Source organism: Arachis ipaensis, chromosome B05 (genome assembly GCF_000816755.2).
Source record: "Arachis ipaensis cultivar K30076 chromosome B05, Araip1.1, whole genome shotgun sequence".
NCBI lineage: Eukaryota > Viridiplantae > Streptophyta > Magnoliopsida > Fabales > Fabaceae > Arachis > Arachis ipaensis.
In genome coordinates, this window is record NC_029789.2 from 144697794 (window position 1) to 144719436 (window position 21643).

Genomic DNA, 21643 nt, shown 5'->3' on the forward strand with positions numbered 1-21643 from the left:
ATTCATATCCAACAAGTATAAACATTTTCGACCTAAAACTATCTAATGTTATATAGATCTTAAAAAATTAAGGTATTATATAATGTAAAAATTTAATTTATAGGCAATTTATGATATTTTAAAATATTCAAATATTTTAAATAAAATAAACCTCCGATCCAAAAAGCACCATCATAACAGATTTAAGTATTGACAAAAATACTATTAAAAGATTAAACTAACGAAGACACATCTAAAAAACATTTAAAAACATGAAACAATATTTGAAGACTTTTTTTAATAATTGAATAAAAACATATAAACTCTTTTTCATCCTTTATTGTTTGATATATACTTGTATTAATGATTTCGTAAATCACATGAATTAATTCTTTTTTGATGTTATAAAATAAAGGACTATATTACACATCCAAGTATTTTTCATTCAAGTTTTATTCAAGTAGGCCTAACACTAACAAAAATCACTCTCATTAAAAGAGCGTCATTATATGCGCTTTATCTTCTTCTCCTCTCCCGCGCTTCTTCTTCTTCTTCTTCTCCCATGTGCTTCTTCTTCTTCTTTTAAATACACGCATACGTCATCTTCTTCTTCTTTCAAATTCACGTATACCTCCTCCTCCTCCTTGCGCACGCAGATTCGTCTTCTGCTTCTCCTACTCCTCCTCATTCTCTTCTTCTTCTTCTTCTTATTCTCCTCTTTCGTTATTGTGAAATGTTTATATCTTTTGTTAAGCTCTTTTTATATATACGAATTTTTCTTATTCATTTGAATATATGAATATAAATATATATTCAAGTGAATAAATAATTTAATTTCTAATAATTTTTATAAAAAAAAACAAAGAAAAAAAAAAGAAATAATTAGAATACAATTCTTTTTATCTATTCTAAATTCTCATTCGATTACGGCATCAAAATAGAAAAATTCACATTGGGTTGGTTGATTTCTTTCTACCATATTATCTATCCAGATTTTATAGAATTCTGTTGGTTCTAGTCCGATTATTTCATTTATTAAATCTTAAGCAAAAATAGAATCTTTTTTGTTCTTCCCGTTGCTTCGGGGATATTCACGTTTGGCATATGCCTACTCTGACCGAGATCTTCGGAGATGATTCCGTCCAGTTCCTATAGAATCTATCACTAAAATACTCCTGGGGGGTAGGGCTAAGCGGAGCGAAAAGGGTTTCCCATGAGATGGGAAATGAAAACTATTAGCCCCACAGGCGGTTTGTGAATAAGTGATTGTCTGATAATGAGCAAGGAATATCCGTCTTTCTGCTAAATAGGATGTATTGAACTCATAATTCATTTCTCTTTGCTGTTAAACTCCCCCTTTTTCTTTTCTTTGGCCATTTTTTTCATTTTTTTAATAATTGTCTTTCGTTTAGCATTTATATCTTTTTTTTTTAATGAAGAATTTGTCCAATTAATAGAGTTTATTCTAGTATTTGATTTGTAAATCGTTGGATTTTTCGCGGACCTGTAAATTAGAAATTCATCTCGGACAATTGCACCTTCTCAAACTGTTTCTTTTTAAGAACCAAGAAGATTTGTGCCAAAATAATCGATGCCAAGAAGAACAAAAGACCTTGGACAAGTCGCACTATATGTCAACCCAAGATGCATCTTCCTCTCCAGGACTTCGAAAGGGAACATCATCACCAACAACACCAATATTTTGTTAATGGATTATTTTTTCAATCGAATTGAATGGAATGCAATTGCTAAATTGAATTGAATTGAATGGACGCAAGTGTTCTGAATCTAAATTGAATTGATAATCTCTAAATTGTAGACAGAGGTGTTTCGAATTTAATTTTATATAATGGATTATATTTCGTTCATTCAGTACTATACGATTGTGTTACCATGAGTACGTGTTCGGTTCATTATACAGAAAGAAAGCCGTTTTGTAACACCCTACCACAAAGGGTTTTACACCTAGGATGTAAAATAGAGGTGGCGAGGCGCTATGACTCCTAAAATAAAATAGATACATATAATAGTGAAAGAATATAAAAAACTAGGAGCCTTGAAAAATGGGTAAAACAAAATCGCGAAATAAAAAGCGCAATGCTCCGGAAACGGAATAACTTGCGTGTGAAGAAACCTAAAGATCATGGATATGAATAAGCGAAAGAGTGAGTAGAGAGCCAAGAATATAGCATAACTAGTTCCTAACTCAGCCTGTGAAGCCAAGGCTGGTCGGAGAATATTTACATACATACATAAGTATCCCAAAATACAGACATAAGGTCCTAACTCTCCTTTAACCTCTATGAGGAACAAAATAATCAAGTTTCTTGGAGAGAAAGCTAAGTACATATATACATAAACTGGTAAACACAAGAACCCAGGAATCGCTCCACTTCAGGGATCCAGACGCCTAGCGAGGAGCCTCTCGACCTGCATCTGAAAATAATACTACAGTATGGGGTGAGAACCGGAGGTTCTCAGCATGGTAAAGGTGCCACGTATATAATATATAAGGTTCTGGGAATGTCAGAGGCAATCCTAGAACGCCGACACTCAGTTATAAAACTTAAATTTTAAACAGAAGCCATAAAAAGGTAAGTGTTCTAAGGAAATCTAAACTTACATACTTAAACCTAACTTTGTCACTAAACCAGTCCACCCTTCCTCCGTTCCTCCATCACCAATGATTTACCAGAGACAAACAACCAAACAATTTCAGGCACATGTAGAGAATAGGTAGTGTAAGTAGCAAACATAACAATTAGCATAATATATATATTCAGGTAGGCAATCCCAAGTAATGCAAAGCAAACAAAACAAACAGAATGCACATGATGTATGCTTGTCCTATGGTTGATGAGGCTCATCTGTCGGTTATCCATCCAACCCGACAAGTCCGAAAACCTTAGACTGTCCCCCTGTCGCGCATCCATATGAGTCTATGCATAGTTTTTTCTCATATCATTCATAATTCATACTTTCATATATAAAACTTTGCTCAATGGGGGCTATTATTCCCGAGAATTTATACATGCCCAGTCACCCTTACGACGTAGGGTCAACAAAGTATCGAGTCTCAACCTGGAGCATGTGGTGGCAAGCCACGATACTTTATCCAGGGAGACTCGTATCTCAGATAATCATTCCATAATCATTCATTAACATTTCATAATCATTCATTACTTACTCATCATGTCTTTGTACTTTATACATAACTCATCATAACCCGGAGCAAGTGGGGGCGAAACCACAACCCTTGCATCTACCCAGGGAGCCTCTATATACTAACCAACCTGGAACAAGTGGGGCGAAACCACAACCCTTGCATCTACCCAGGAGGTACATTCTCATATGCCTAGGAGGAACAAAGGAGGGGATCCTACCCTCCCACCATCTCATTAGGGGCGATTTTACAATACCAGGAGGAACAAAGAAGGGGATCCTCACCTTCCACCGTCTCCTGGGGTCGCTCTTTTGAGAAAGAGTGCTCAAATGTAACATTTATTCCTTTCATTAGCCAGTTTCATAGTTTAAAAGATATATATATACATATATAATTATGCCACCTATCTTCTCATACCTAAATCATCGCCTTTTTAACTTTACTTCACCTCCAAGTTACCTTAATTTCCTAACTCCAACTTATCACTAAGCTTACTAGTAAAATCTAGGGTTTACAGGGCAAAAACAGAGGTTTAGAGGTTCGAAACCATGTTTGGATCATAAAAACAAATGTACTGAAAAATAGAGTGTGTGCGCACAACTTGTGAAAAATAGAACTTGTGCGTGCGCACGAGTACGTGCGTGCGCACACCAACCAGGAATTACTTGGTGTGCGTGCGCCTCACCTATGCGAGCGCCACCAACAGAAAGCATATCCTGGTGCATGCGTGCGCACAGCAATGTGCGTGGACACACACCAGAAAAACCTGATTCTGTTGCAACTTTAAAAATTTCAGTTTTTTGCATCGACTTTTCGGCGTCCACAACTTTCTCTACAGAATTCGGTTTTTCGCAAACCTTGTATCATTCTTAAGCTTATAAAACATTCTTTAATTTAAAACAAACCTCATTTTCATCCAAAATTTGAAGAGTAGGTTATGGACTACCAAAGTTCATCAAAAATCAATTTTTTACCAAATTATACTAAACCCCTATTTTTACCACATTCACACTTTCAACCAAAACAATCCCCATGCCATTAACCACCAAACCTGCATATTTGCAACATAACATATCCTTTTTCATTTACACCAACTACTAACACATTTATGCTTCATACCAATCCATAAAACTCATACATTTCCCAAAATTCCTCATTCCAAAACTATAAGTAACAACTTTCAAATTCACTTACTTATAACCTCAAACCATGCAACAACAATCCATCTATTATCACCAATCAACCAACAAGCATCAAACCAAACATGTTCATCAACAAGATACTAAATATCAAATATACACCTGCATTCTAACTTATCCTATAGTTCTCTAGCCTAAGTTTTCACAGGACATTATATATTATACACGCGAAACCTAAACTATACCTTGGCCGATCACCACGTTTGGTCTAAGACAGCCACGCAAGCTATACACACAGCCTCACAAGCTTCCAAAAATCACCAAGGCAACGTCATCCAACCCCCACCAAGTCTCAAGTGTCCACAAATCAAGCTCCAATATATATATATATATATATATATATATATATATATATATATATATATATATATATATGCAATTAATTTCATATTACCACACATATACATATCTAAATTTAATACCCAACTCATATAAACTAGAATTTGTAGAATTTTGAGAGTCCTCACCTTATATATATCTTGATTGAGCCAAGGCCCGCAAATTTCTCGAGTCAATTTGAGCCTAAACATCAAGACATCGAATTTCAATAACCAAAACCCTAAATTTTCGAAATTTCAAGAGACTGAGAGGCTGGGATGAGTGGTGTGACTTACCTATAAAATTGATCTGATAGAAGTGTAGAGCTCGATGCGTTGGACGCGTAGCTGCAAACGGTGCGGCGATCAGAGCTCGGATGAAGAAGATATGTTGGATTGAAGTGAAAGTTAGGGTTGAAAGCTTCTTCCCCCTTTTTCCTTTGCTGTGCAACGTTAATGAAGAAGAAGGAGAAAAGAGAAGCTGGCTCATTAAAAGGGAATGGGCTGAGTTGGGCCTTGGGCCCATTTTGGGCCCGGTTCGTCTGGTTCGGCTTGTTTGGCCTAATTTTTGGCCAAATTCTTCGAAATTGGTGTCAAAATTTTTGTTTTGAAGAGCTCTATCCTATTTTGATATTAGATTCACATTTTTAATTTTTCTAGTTAAAATTCGATTTATTGGCTAATTATTTACTAATTTTACGGGGTTTACACGTTTGAATTTGATTTTATATAATGGATTATGTTTCGTTCACTCAATACTATACAACTATTTCACCATGAGTATGTGTTCGGTTCATTATGCAGGAAGCTGTTTGAATTTGATTTTTTATACTGGATTATGGTTTGTTCACTCAGTACTATACAATTGTTTCACCATGAGTACGTGTTCAGTTCATTATGCAGAAAGCTGTTTGAATTTGATTTTATATAATGGATTATGTTTCGTTCATTCAGTACTATACAATTGTTTCACCATGAGTACGTGTTCGGTTCATTATGCAGAAAGTTCGAATTTGAATTTATATAATGGATAATGTTCCATTCCTTTAGTACTATACAATTGTTTAACCATAATAACATGTTCGGTTCATTTCTGTTCTGCACAATTCAAAACTCTTCCTTCTCACATTTTACTGCTCATTTCTGTTATGTACAATTCAAAACTCTTCCTTCTCACCTTTTATTGCTTCTTCACCGGGGAGAGAAGGAGGAAAAGACAAAAAAATACAGCAGCAACAACAACAAAAGAATGACGAGAAGGAGAAAACACATGAAGAAGAAGAAACACGAAAAGGAAGGAGGAGAATGAGGAGGAGAAGGAATGCGAAGAAGAAGGCGAAGAAGAACACGACACTCCGTGCGTTAACGAGCGTGAGAAGAAAAAGCGCAGAGGAGAAGAGAAGAAGAAGAAGAAGAGAAGAAGCGTAAAGAAACGCGTGACCTAAAATTGCTTGGATGAACTTGGAGCTAGTTGGATGCTAAAATTACTTGGATGTGGAGAATATCTCTTTAATAAAACTTACACATAGATTATTAATTTTTTTTCATGTATTTTTTATTTTGAAAATTATTTTTATACAACAAATTAAATTATATCATATGTATGTCGTGTTTTCTCTTTATTAGTTATTTTAGTTTTCGTTTTTTTTTTTTTCCGTTATACCATTTACTCATTTTGAGATTAGGCATAAAATACATGAAAATTTTGAGTTTCTTAAAATTTTTTTTACACTTTGAACTAATAAATTTTGCATTTTGGGTTTTGTATTCTTAAAAGATAAAAATAGAAAATAAATAATATGATCTTTAGTTTTTTGAGAATATATGTAAAAGTAAACTTTTAAAAATCACACTGGTTGCCAACGTATATATTACTAGATACATTAATACACTCCTAAATTTTAAGCATATATACACAATACTAATATATAATTTTTTACGGGTCTATATACAATAATTCTCTACTTCTTTGATAGTTTTTAAATCAATCACAATGAATAGTACTTATAACAAATAAAAATAAATTAATTGTGTGATGCTTTTTTTTTTAAGTTTTTTTTACTGGAGTTATTAATTATTTATTAAATTGAACCTAGATAATTAGTTTTAACTTTATGAATTTTACTTAGTAGATAATTAGTTTTAACTAGATAAATTGGTTGATGCTTTTTTTTTTTAAGTTTTTTTTACTGAAGTTAGCATTACTACTTCTAATATAATTTTTTTTAATGTGGATTACTTTTTAAGTATTTTTGTTAGTAATTTTATATAATATTTTTTCATTCTCTTATTTTAAGTATCTTATAACATGTAATGCTTCACATGGCTGATTTTATAACTCATCTTTTTTATCACCACTCCCTGGAGAGACTTCAATATTTTGTAATATTTGTCATCATTGTGATTACTTCAAATATATATTACATTGAGTATCTATATGCATATAAATTATATGTTTTAAAAAAATAAATAGTTAAGAGGACATTAATAAAAGAGATTTTAGTAGTATAGAACATCTTGTTAATTATTGTGAAAACCATGACAAGAAGTAACATTAAAATTGAAAAGAAGATATATATGCTTGATTTCATAAAAAAATGATATCTACTATAATATTCTTACATAGCAAAATTATAAGCAATTTATGTGTCATTACTTGAATATAGAATGACTTTGGCATCAACTTTTATAAAATATAAATAGGTAGATGATTTAGAATTTAAAATTTAGAATTAAGAATTTATAATTTAATTTTTTCTACCAATGTTACATACTTGACCCAAAATTGGAGAGAAAAAATTTAATTTGTGAATTATCCCTTTGGACAACGCCATCAAGGATAAGCAAAAATTAAACAAAATACATATCACACCAAAATAGACTAAAAAACTAACAACCAAGGCATAATAAAAGATTGTGAAACAAACAATAATTAAAATTACATGACAAAATATAAATAAGTCTCTTTTTATATGTTGTTGAACACTCTCAAGTCTCAACATTATATTTGTCTTGCTTTAATTTTTTTCCAAATAATTTCACCATGTAAACTATTCATATCATTTTATTTTCACCGTTTCACCTCATTCATTTCACCGTTGTTAGCATATATATTTATATTCAATTGATGTGATCCACTTTATTTAATGGTTATTATTTGTCATAGCCATATTCTTCTATTTCTTTGTTGTCTTAAAATCACAAATATTCCTAAACTTAACCACAATATCATTAATTGCAGGAAATTGAAAGGGCAAGCTATGTTATTATAATTTTGCAATGATCTTATACTGTGTACATAGCTAAGAAAAACCAATGACAAAGGAAAAAAGGTAATATACGAATTGCAACAATGCATAAAAAAAGTGTCATTCTTATTAAATTGGTATAGTAAATAAGTAACTCACTAAAAATATGTCATGCATGTTGTATCCATTTCTCTGCCATAAAATTGAACATATATTGCAGATTATAAATATTCTAACATATATGTATCGTTGTGTGATCTGCTACTAGGGATGTGATGGATCGATTTTGATTGATTCCACAAAGGGTAACAAAGCAGAAAAGGGTTCACCAGCAAATTTGAGTTTGAGAGGCTATGAAATCATAGATGACATCAAAGAAGCGCTTGAAAGACAATGCCCTGAAGTAGTTTCATGTGCTGATATTCTTGCTTTAGCTGCTAGAGATGCAATTTTCTTTGTAAGATCAACCTACTTATATATTTTTCTACTTACCATTAATTTTATACTAATATGTATTATGAATGGCACGATGAGCAGGCAGGGGGGCCAGTTTATGACATACCAAAGGAAAGAAAAGATGGAACAAGGTCCAAAATTGAGGATACCATTAATCTGCCATCTCCCAACTTCAATGCTTCTGATCTCATCAAGATGTTTGGCCAACATGGCTTTTCAGCACAAGAGATGGTGGCTCTCTCTGGTAATTAATATACATATATGTTCCTATGCTTCTATTTCTATCTATACATGCTTCTTGATGAATAATGAATATCATAATTCAGTGAAACTTTTTGACAAAGGCTTCTAAATTCATAATTACTAGCTTTCACTATGTCATTCCTTCTGTTACAGAATATCTATATATCAAACTATAAATGCGTATAATTTTCAATTAGAATAGTTGATAGAGATTATGCAACAAGGAAGCATTTTTAATAATGTTTTGCGGTTTTGAATCTTCAGGGGCTCACACAATAGGAGTAGCTAGGTGTTCTTCTTTCAAGAACAGGCTAACAAAAGTGGATCCAAATTTGAACTCAGAATTTGCAAACACACTGTCCAGAACATGCAGTGCCGGTGACAATGCTGAGCAGCCCTTCGATGAAACAAGGGATGATTTCGACAACTTGTACTTCGACGCTTTGGTCTCCGGCGATGGTGTTCTCACATCCGATCAAACATTGTTCACTAGTCCAAGAACTAGGAATTTTGTCAACTCTTATGCACAGAACCAAGCCTTGTTCTTCTTGGATTTCCAACAAGCTATGGTCAAAATGAGCTTGCTTGATATCAAAGAAGGTTCCAAGGGTCAAGTTAGAGATAACTGCCACAAAATAAATTGAATTGGAGGATCTAGCTATGCCTTTTTTAAAACAAATATATGATCTATGTATTTATATATCTATGGTTTGATAAATATTACATTAGCAATGATGAACATAATTGACAATTATTAACAGTTAATATAGAATTCAATAATTTCTCCAGAAATTTTGTAATTTCACTGAAATTGAATATGTTACATACATCTGAATAGTACATTGTTCCACCAAGATTGGTATCGACTATATGGATACTCAGCTTATGTAGGTTATGCCTCCTTAAAAAACCCCTATGGACAAAATCCCTGGAGCTTGGGAAAAAATCCAATAGAGGAAAAAGAGTACATCAACCATGCATAATTTAAGGAATAATGAAAAAAAAGCTCAACAATTTTTATAATCTCATACAACTAAGCTCTAGAATAAAGAACACCCTTGGAGTCGGCAAGAAGAAGGTGAGTGAGTTCCGGCGGAGGCCTATTCAAAAGAGAAAACGCAGAACTCGAACAAGAACCTATTTTTGCCAGAAAATCAGCACAGGAATTTGCTTCTCTCATGACATGGTAGATAATGACATCCCACTCAAGAAGCATGAACTGATGAATTTCTTCCACAATGTCTGCGAATTCTGGGAAATCTTCGGCATTGTCATGAATAATCTCGAGAGCCACCATGCAATCATTTTCACATTCCACCTTTCTATACCCAAACTGCCACGCCAACCACAAACCATGGCGAATAGCTACTAGTTCCGCTGCAACGCTGCCGGCGAAACCAATATGACTGACGAATCCGGTAATGCAGTTGCCATCTTGATCTCTAAGTAAGCCACCACATCCGGCTCTTCCTGGATTTCCCCTTGAACTTCCATCCACGTTGAGTTTGATAGCCCCTTCAGATGGTGGAACCCAGCGAACTAACATCCTTTATATACAAACACAGTAAATTCTCAAACTAAACACAACTATATCTGATCTTGGTTGCCATATTCAAAGATGCTATTATAATTTTGCAATTATTTTGTAGTGTGTACATAGCTAAGGAAAACCAATGGCAAAGAGAAAAACATGTGGGCACCAAAACCAGAGGACTTCAATTTAGAACGAACTTGATCATACATATGTGAAACATTTTTGTATATAAAATCATATATGTTTGTAGCAAAATAAAAATATTAAGTAATAATAAAGAGATTATTTACTTGATTTTAGACTGGGTTGGATCACTGATTGAGAGGAATAGAATGATGTGATGAACAAAAACAAGAACTAGAACTTGAGTGGGTTGTGGGTTGATGGTATAACTGTAAGCGAATGAAATGGTCAATTATTTTTGTACAGATTTATAGAGATTCATTGTCGCATCTTATATTGTTTTCAGTGAAGGGTATCAGGCCTCAGTTGGAGAGGATGAGGAAAAAGAGGGATTTGAGATGAGGTGAGAGAAGAGAGGATTTAAGAGTGTGAGCTTCAGATTGTAATTGTATTCGTTCAATAACTGCTTGAACTGCATTGCTTAAATAGTTAAATAGCACAGAGTAACTAACCGAACTCTCACGTGTAACTAACTGCGGACTCAGCCTCTACTTTACCAATCATTGCAGGAGAGAGGAGGGGTAGATGACTGGCTTGCTGCATTTATGGAGCGAAACTTTTTTTTCTATTTTTTGATGGAAAAGATTATTATAACTGTATTAAATGATGATCGTTCTTGAAAACTCTTCCCAGTTATTCAATTAAAGTAAGGAAATAAATAAAGTAAAGGGGATAAAAAAAAAAAGAACAGAAGGGAGTTCCGTTCACGTTGTGTTGGAGGCTTGGAACTATCTTTCTTACCTAAGTTTTACATACAAAAGTTATTTTAATTATATGTCTAGTATGGAAATTCATATACTGACTAAATCTCCATTTTGAAGAGGTATCTTTTTTTTTGTCAATTGAGGAAGAATAATTTGGCAATATATATTTCCGTTACCTAATTTGAGCGACAAAATCATTACAGAATGTGTCTCCCTTATAATTACTAATTTCCCTTATGCTGTGTACTAGCAGATAGGGTCTAACATAAATTAGGAACAACAAAATTAGAGATATATTAAAAAAGGTTTGTTATATGGTACAGATTTACGTTTACACTTTACAGATACTTTTATAACATTTCTCTTTTTCAGTACGTGTATAATTTTGTTTTTTTTTTTTTGGTTATAGTATAATTTTGTCTTTATATTGGAAAAGTAGCTAGACAAGTTGTGGTGGTCTACTAAGTTGAGGGCTTAGTTAGGTACAAAAACGGGGAAGTTATCCATGTTGGACCCTCTCTATATATGGGTTGGGAAAGAGAGATTTGAGAAGAGGTGAGAGAAGAGAGGATTTGAGAGTGTGAGCTTCAGATTGTAATTGTATTCGTTCAACAACTGCTTGAACTGCATTGCTTAAATAGTTAAATAGCACAGAGTAACTAACCGAACTCTCACGTGTAACTAACTGCGGACTCAGCCTCTACTTTACCAATCATTGCAGGAGAGAGGAGGGGTAGATGACTGGCTTGCTGCATTTATGGAGCGAAACTTTTTTTTCTATTTTTTGATGGAAAAGATTATTATAACTGTATTAAATGATGATCGTTCTTGAAAACTCTTCCCAGTTATTCAATTAAAGTAAGGAAATAAATAAAGTAAAGGGGATAAAAAAAAAAAGAACAGAAGGGAGTTCCGTTCACGTTGTGTTGGAGGCTTGGAACTATCTTTCTTACCTAAGTTTTACATACAAAAGTTATTTTAATTATATGTCTAGTATGGAAATTCATATACTGACTAAATCTCCATTTTGAAGAGGTATCTTTTTTTTTGTCAATTGAGGAAGAATAATTTGGCAATATATATTTCCGTTACCTAATTTGAGCGACAAAATCATTACAGAATGTGTCTCCCTTATAATTACTAATTTCCCTTATGCTGTGTACTAGCAGATAGGGTCTAACATAAATTAGGAACAACAAAATTAGAGATATATTAAAAAAGGTTTGTTATATGGTACAGATTTACGTTTACACTTTACAGATACTTTTATAACATTTCTCTTTTTCAGTACGTGTATAATTTTGTTTTTTTTTTTTTGGTTATAGTATAATTTTGTCTTTATATTGGAAAAGTAGCTAGACAAGTTGTGGTGGTCTACTAAGTTGAGGGCTTAGTTAGGTACAAAAACGGGGAAGTTATCCATGTTGGACCCTCTCTATATATGGGTTGGTCCTTGACTTCTTAGATTGGTTTTTTTCTTTTTCTTAACAGATCCTGCAAGAAAAATAAAGAAAGAGTTTTAATATCAATAATAATATTAATTAGCTAAGACAAAAAAGATATTAATTAGCTAAAATATAAATTTAATTTTAATTGATATAATTATTTTTAAAAAAAGTTAATTTAACTATTTTTTTTATTAATCTGTTAAAAGCTTTTAAATTCTAATAGTATTTAATTTATATATTGGTACATGTATTAAAATGGCTAAAAAATACAAACAAAGAAAAATTTTATAAAAAAAGTATAATTACTTAATGTTTATATGTAAATGGACCTTAGGTTTGATTGTAGTGAAATTGGAGTAAATACCCATAGTTGTCCTTGAGATTAGCGCAAATATTCAATGTAATTCTTAAGATTCCGATTTTTTCATTGTAGTCCCCCAAATAGAGCTCCGAACACTCAAAGTATCTTTAATATTAGTGTCAAAATTCGTATTTTTAATATTTCTACTTTTCTAAACTATAAAATTTAATTTTCTAATTTTTTGAATAATAATTAATTTATTGACTAATTATTTATTAATTTTTCAGAATTTACAGCCTCAGAATAAAAATATTTAACTGGCTGGCCTTACACAAGAGACTCCTAACCTCAGAACATCGTGCACATTTTTTTGGTGTCTTCCCCTACTGCCACAGATGCAATGGATGTCCAGAAACCATAAAATATGTTTTGAGAGACTTTCTTGGTGATTCAAGTTTATGGACACATTTAATACACCCTTCTTTTTTTGAAGAAGATAGTATTATATTAAAGCGGGCCTAGCAAGTCCAAATAGGCCAGATTACAAATTTCAAGAAGAGCTTTCTCCACTCATATAGTATCTAAATTGGATAGGGCCAGTTTTGCTAAATTATGTGCAACAAGGTTTCCATTTCTCTTTACATAAAAAATCTGAAAAGTTCTAAACCTATTCAAAAAATGATTGCAGTTTGAGAGAATTAAGCCCAGACTATTCTTGTAAGACTGAGCATTCCTAAGGCCCCTAATAATATTCATATTATCACCCTTTATGATTATATAAAAAAAAATACCCATGTAACGCCATATTTAGGCCAAGAAGACACGCGGTTGCCTCTGCTTCAGCAATTGATAAATCAGTTGAGAGCTTTCATATGCCAGCTACCATAATAACTTCCTCTCCATCTCTAATTACTGCTCCTGCTCCCCTCTCCTTATCGCTGGAACAAGATGCATCAAAATTGAGCTTGTACGCTCCTGATGGTGGCGCCTCCCATGAACTGTGACTAAGACTCCCCGGTGGAGGTGCTGCAGCGGTTGAAGAGCGATGATTCTCTGTCTCTTCAAATTTGCAGAACCTGGCGGCAGCGCGCTCGATGAATTCTTCCGGGTTGGAGGAGATTCCATCGAAGATCAACCTGTTCCTTTCCCACCAAATTTCATGGAGACACTCCAAAAAGAAACCCCTCTTCTTTTTCTCGATTTATTCTAGGAGTTTTTCAATCCACTCCTCCAACATTTGCTCCTCTGTAAAGGCAGTCCGAAGGGTAAAGGGAGATCCAAACTAGAGCCTCTGTGACCAAGGACAATCTCTGAAGAGGTGAGTTTCAGTTTCTTCTCGTTGCTAACACCGTGGGCATAGCGTTGAGCCGTTTATCCCTCTTTTTTGCAGATTTATTTTTGTGGGGAGGCCTTTGGAGATAAGCCGCCAGACAAAGTTCAAGGTTCATTTGGGAGCTTTGATCGCTCAGAACGCTTTTCAGGGAAAGGTGTGGTGATGGTTTTGGATGCTTGCCTATGCTTGATTTATGTTTGCGACATAATCATGTGGTATGCCTTCTTCACTTCATACTCTCTGTTTGCTGAATTTTTTCAAAAAAAAAAAAATCTTCTTGTTGATTGATGTCTATGAGAATTTTGAGAATTTGCTCTGTCTCAAAGGCTAGAAAATTTTGCCTTATGAGTTGTTCTTTCTATTGCAGAGTTTCTTGGTCAATTAAGTTATCCACTGTGGTTTCCTGATCAAAGCTTGGACATGAGCTCCAGCTCTTAAACCCGTTTTGATTAGGAAGCCACGGATCCCCCAAAATTCTAACTGACTTGCCTGTTCCTATTCTCCATAAACCTCCCATTTGTATCACCCACTTTTCTCCCCATATACTTCTCCAAGTGTAGCTTGGATTGTAGCCTAAATCCGATCTCAAAAAATTTTTTCTGTTGTAATATCTAACTTTGAGCAGTTTGGCTACCAGAGAGTCCAGGTTTTGAATAAGCCTCCATCCTTGCTTCACCAAGATTGCTTGATTAAATGCCTCGAAACTCCTAAAACCCCTACCGCCTTCTTCTTTCGATCTGCACAGCTTTGACCACTTTATCCAATGAATTTTTCTCTCCCCATTTTTGCTCCCCCGGTAGAACCTGCTGACCATTCCTTTTATATGTTGGCAAAGACCCTTAGGAATTTGAAAACACCCCATGATATAAGAAGGTATAGATTGGATGATGGATTTGATTAACACTTATTTACCAACCTTTGAGAGACATTTTTCCTTCCATCCTTTAAGCTTCTTCCAAATTCGATCTTGAACAAACTCAAATATTTGTTTCTTGGATCTTTGGAATTTCCAAATATTTTGAGTGATTCTCCACCACCTTAATTTCGATCCAATCTTCGATGATCATCTGTCTAATAGGAGGCACGTTTCGGCTAAAAGAGAGTTCCGATTTATCCAAGTTGACTCTTTGGCCAGATGCTTGTTGGTAGATTTAAATAATGTCTTTGACTTCTTGAATGTCTCGATCTGATGTTCTTGTGAAAATAATGCTGTCGTCTGCAAAAAAGGGTGAGAAACCTCTGGTGCTTCTCTAGATATTCTGATCCCGTGAATTAGCTTCCTTTCCTGAGCTCTAATAAGCAGTTCGGATAACACTTCTGTGCACAGAATAAAAAGGTATGGGGATAATGGATCCCCTTGCCTTATTCCTCTTGATGGCTTGAATTTTGTGGAGGAGATACCATTAATGAGAACCGAAAAAGAAACAGTCCTAACACACTTGCCAATCAGGTTGATCCATTTTTGGGGAACCCCATAGCTTTGAGAACTTCCAAAAGAAGAGGCCATTCAATTCTATCGTACGCCTTTGCCATATCTAACTTTATACCAATGAATCCCCTTGCCTCCGTTTTCTTTTTTCTCATATAGTGAAAGATGTTAAAAGCCACTAAACCATTATCCGTGATCAGTCTTCCAGAAACGAAGGCACTCTAATATTCACCCACTATCTTTGGCAGAATTTGTTTCATCCTGTTTGCAATGATTTTGGTTGCTATCTTGAAAATCACATTGCAAAGGGATATTGGTCTGAACTCTTTTGTATTTGTTTTGGGGATTAGGCAAATGTAGGTTTTGTTCATCTCGGTTGGATCACCTTCACCATTCAGAAAATTCAGCACCCAACTAGAGGTATCTTCTCCAACAATGTCCCACATTTTCTGATAAAAAAGGGCCGGCATGCCATCCGGTCCAGGGGCCTTTGTGGGGTGCATTTAATCGAGGGCCTTCTTAACTTCGTCTCTTGTAAATTCTTCTCTATCTAATGTTCTAAATCTTAAAGAATCAAGGTATTACATAAAGTAAAATTTTAATTTACAGGCAATTTATGATCATTTTAAAATATTCTAATATTTTGAATAAAGTAAACCTCCAAAAAACACCATAAACAAATTTAAGTGTTAATAAAAATATTATTAAAAGATTAAAATGATCACAATGCATCTAAAACATTTAAAAACATGAAACAATGTTTGAAAATGGTTTTTTAATAAGTAAATAAAAACATATATATAAACCTGTTTTTATCCTTTATTGTTTGATATATTCATGTATTAATGATTTCGTAAATCAGTTGAATTAATTATTTTTTTGATGTTATAAAATAAAACTTATACATAGATTACTAATTTTTCCTATGTATTTTTTGATTTGAATAATTAATTTTAAACAATGAATTAAATTATATCATATGTATTTCGTATTTTCTTTTTATTATTTATTTTTCGTTATACCATTCACTATTATTTTGGGATTAGGCATAAAATACATGAAAATGTTGAATTTTTTTTCCCGCTTTGAACTAATAAATTTTGTATTTTTTGGTCTTGTATTCTTAAAAAGATAAAAAAATAACAAATAAATAATATGGTCTTTAGTTTTTGAGAATATACGTAAAAATAAATTTTTAAAAATCACACTGCAGGTTGCCAACATATATATTAGTAGATATATTAACACACTCTTAAATCTTAAACATATGTACAGAGTACTAGTTTGTAAATTTTATGGGTTTATTTACAACAAATTTCTATCTTTTTGATAGTTTTCAAATTAGTCACAATGGGTAGTATTTATAACAAATAAAAAATATAAATTGATTGATGCTTTTTTTTTTAGTTTTTTTTTATTGAATTTGTCAATTATTTGTTAAATTGTAATTAGATAATTAGTTTTAACTTTGAAGATTTAACTTAGTAGATAATTAGTTTTAACTAGATAAATTGATTAATGCTTTTTTTAATTTTTTACTAAAGTTAACTATTACTACTTCTAATATAATTTTTTTAAATGTAGACTATTTTTTAAATATCTTTGCTAGTAATTTTATATAATATTTTTTCGTTTTCTTATTTTAAGTATCTTATAACATATAATACTTTACATTGCTGATTTTATAACTCATCCTCTTTACCATCACTTCTTTAAGAGATTCTAATATTTTATAATATTTGTCATCATTATTATGAGTTTATTACTTCAAATATTGCATAGAATGTTTATATGCATATAAATTACATATTTTAAAAGATATGAATAATTGAGAGGACATTAATATTATTAAGAAGAGATTTTAATAGTATGAGACATCTTGCTAATTATTGTAAAAACTGTTACAAAAAATAACATTAAGTTTGAAAAAAAGTTATATATGCTTAGTTTCATAATAAAATAACATCTACTATAATATTTTTTATATGTGGCAAAATTATAAGCAATTAATGTGTCATCATTTGAATATAGAATGATTTTGGCATCAACTTTTATAAAATATAAATAGATGATTTAGAATTTAATTTGTAAATGATCTCTTTTAGCAATGCTATAAAAAAAAGCATAAATTAAACAAAATACACATCACACTAAAATAAACTAAAAAACTAACAACCAAGACATAACAAAATACCCTAAAACAAATCATAATCAAAATTACATGACAAAACATAAATAAGTCTCTTCTTATATTGTTGAATACTTTTAATATTGTGTTTGTCTTGCTTTAATTTTTTTTCGAATAATTTCACTATGCTAATCAGTAATCACTCATATTATTTCATTTTCATAATCTTATCTCATTCATTCCACCATCATCACTGTAATGGTTAAATTAAATACAGTAAATTGTCAAACTAAACACAATTATATCCGATTTTCATTGCAGTATTCAAACATTGTTCACTAATCTAAGAACTAGGAACTTTGTAAACTCTTATGCACAGAACCAAGCCTTGTTTTTCTTGGATTTCCAACAAGCCATGATCAAAATGAGCTTGCTTGATATCAAAGAAGGTTCCAAGGGCATGTTAGAGATAATTGTCGTAAAATAAACTGAACTGGAGAATCTAATTATACTTTATTTAAAATTAATATAGGATCTATGTATTTATATATATTTATGGTTTGATAAATATTACATTAGCACTGATGAACATAATTGACAATTATTAATAGTTAATAATTAATATAGAATTCAATAATTTCTCCAAAAATTTTGTAATTTCATTGAAATTGAATATGTTACAAACTTCTGAAAAGTACATTGTTCCACCAAGATTAGTATGGACTATATGGATACTCGGCTTATGTAGGTTATGCCTCCTTAAAAAACTCCTATGGACAAAACCCTGGAGCTTGGGAAAAAATCCAATAGAGAAAAAAGAGTACATCAACCATGCATAATTTAAGGAATAATGAAAAAAGAGCTCAACAATTTTTATAACCTCATACAACTAAGCTCTAGAATAAAGAACACCCTTAGAGTCGGCAAGAAGAAGGTGAATGAGTTCCGACGGAAGCCTATTCAAAAGAGAAACGCAGAACTCGAAGAACCTATTTTTGTCAGAAAATCAACACACTTCTCTCATGACATGGTAGATAGTGACATCCCACTCAAGAGGAATGAATTTATTTCACAATGTCTGCGAATTCCGGAAATCTCCGGCATTATCATGAATAATCTAGAGAGCCACCATGTAATTACTTTTACATTCTACCCTTCTGTACCCAAACTGCCACGCCAACCACAAACCATGGCGAATAGCTATTAGTTCCGCTGCGAAGTTGCCGGCGAAACCAATATGACTAACGAATCCGGCAATGCAGTTGCCATATTGATCTCTAAGCAAGCCACCACATCCAGCTCTTCCTGGATTTCCTCTTGAACTTCCATGCACGTTGAGTTTGATAGCCCCTTTCAGACGGTGGAACCTAACGAACTAACTGTTGGTTTATGGTATAACCAGAAATATTTAGGACAGAGATATAAGAAAAATACGTAGGTGAAAGGAATGGGAATCACACATTTTTACTTTACTGAAGCAGTACATTTATAGGATTTTAATCTATGACACTACCACATCACCACTAAACTAGGAAGTGGGATGAACAGAAACTGCCACATACCCACTAGATAAGGAAGTGGAATAACAAAAACTACTTTTCTCTTAAAGTGCAGGAACCACTAATTGACTAAAACAACAAACTGAAACAATAATAAAAAAAAACTTAATGCAGTCCAAAAGCAAATAATTAACACTCCTCCTTGCTTTAGGATCTGCAAACTCCAATTTTCTGCCTCAATAGCTCAAACTTGCTGACAGGAAGTGGCTTTGTAAACAAATCTGCCAATTGATCTTTTGACCTGCAATAAACCAAAGTTATTTCTCCATTTTGCTGCATCTCTCTTAAGAAGTAGAGCTTGATGTTAAAATGTTTAGTCTTGCCATGACACATCGGATCCTTTGAAATCGCAATTGCTGCCTGGTTGTCGATAAACACTTCTGTCTTGTGATTCTGTTGGAGATGTAAATCACATAAGATCTTTTTCAGCCACAAAACTTGATTTACAGCTGCTGTTGCTGCTATGAATTCAGATTCTGCAGTGGATTGTGCTACTGTCTCCTGCTTCTTTGTGCACCATGAAAAAACTCCTGAGCCTAAACTGAAACAATATCCGGAAGTGCTCTTCATGTCATCAATGGATCCAGCCCAGTCACTATCAGAGAATCCACACAACTTGAAATTTTGACAGCTCTCAAACTTCACACCATAATCAACAGTACCTTTAATATATCTCAATACCCTTCTTGCTGCCTTTAAATGCATTTCACTAGCACAATGCATAAATCGAGAGAGAAGACTTACAGCAAACAAAATGTCCGGCCTTGTTGCAGTGAGATACATTAAACATCCAATCAAGCTCCTGTAATAGCCTTCATCAACTTTATCAGCACCATCTTCTTTGCTCAGCTTCTCCTTTTGGTTCATTGGTGTGCTAACCGCTTTGCACTCCTCCATCTGGAATTTTTTTAAGATTTCCTTAGCATATTTTTTTTGACATATGAACACATCATCCTCATTTTGTTTGATCTCAATTCCAAGAAAATAAGACATAAGACCAAGATCAGTCATTTCAAAAACTTGCATCATTTCTTGCTTGAATTCTTCAACCAAACTTGTATTATCTCCAGTTACTAAAAGATCATCAACATAGAGGGAAACTATGAGAAAATTTTTTCCCTTATGTTTTACATAAAGAGTGGCCTCAGACAAGCTTTTTACAAAGCCTATGCTCAATAGGTGTTCATTTATCCTACTGTACCAAGCTCTTGGTGCTTGTTTTAATCCATAAAGGGCTTTTTTTAGTAGATAGACTTTATCTTCTTCTCCATGCATAACAAATCCCTCTGGCTGCTCCACATATATCTCTTCTTGTAAAACGACTACCTTGTAACGATGGAGTTCTTTGAGGTCCTGCCACATCAGTGTGGATGAGTTGCAGCTTTTGAGAGGCTCTCCAAACTGTTTTGGGAAATGACACTCTATTTTGTTTACCAAATTGACAGGCATTACAATTTGGCAAATGATCAGAGAGTATTGGTAGACCTTCAATCATATCTTTCCTCTTCATGTTCAGCATCCTTTGAATATGACAGTGACCAAGTCGCTTATGCCAGAGTTCAGTGGGACTAAAGAATGCTGTGATACCAATTTGTTGGTTTATGGTATAACCAGAAATATTTAGGACAGAGATATAAGAAAAATACGTAGGTGAAAGGAATGAGAATCACACATTTTTACTTTACTGAAGCAGTACATTTATAGGATTTTAATCCATGACACTACCACATCACCACTAAACTAGGAAGTGGGATGAACAGAAACTACCACATACCCACTAGATAAGGAAGTGAAATAACAAAAACTACTTTTCTCCTAAAGTGCAGGAACCACTAATTGACTAAAACAACAAACTGAAACAATAATAAAAAAAAACTTAATGCAGTCCAAAAATAAATAATTAACACTAACATTCTTTACATACAAACACAATAAATTGTCAAACCAAACACAACTATATTCGATCTTTATTGCAATATTCAAAGATGCTATCAAGAGATATTTACTTGGCCTAGACTTCGTTAATGTGATGCGATATGATGAACAAAGCTTGAATTAGAGCTCGGTCGGTTGATAGTGTATGTAATGGTATGCGCAATGAAAGTTCTGTTCAGTTTTTGTATATAAAAATAATAGAATGTGACTATTTTTTTTTTCAAGAGAAGATTTCTAATAATGTATTGAACTGTTGATTTTTAATTTACGAATCTTAACAACCTGCAACCTGCAAGTAATAATGATTTTCATATTTTGAATTCAAGATTGGGATAAAATATTTTTCATTTTGAAATTTCTGGTATTTTCAAAATTTTACCTAGATATAATATCTATCCAAATATACTAACATATTAATATATCAATATTTTTAACTAACATATATTTTGAATTTGCTATAAAAATAAAATTAACAATAATTTAA

At 32.9% G+C, this 21643-nt stretch overlaps 1 protein-coding gene across 1 annotated transcript in view; it reads left to right on the forward strand.

Annotated features, from left to right (window-relative positions):
• LOC107641464 (peroxidase 47) overlaps window positions 1–9348 on the forward strand; it is a 23499-nt gene extending 14151 nt beyond the window's left edge. The window contains exons 3-5 of the mRNA XM_016344955.2: window positions 8175–8363; window positions 8444–8606; window positions 8870–9348. Of these exons, the coding sequence (XP_016200441.1) occupies window positions 8175–8363; window positions 8444–8606; window positions 8870–9249 (732 nt within the window). The 3' untranslated portion in view covers window positions 9250–9348. The remainder of the gene's footprint in view (window positions 1–8174; window positions 8364–8443; window positions 8607–8869) is intronic.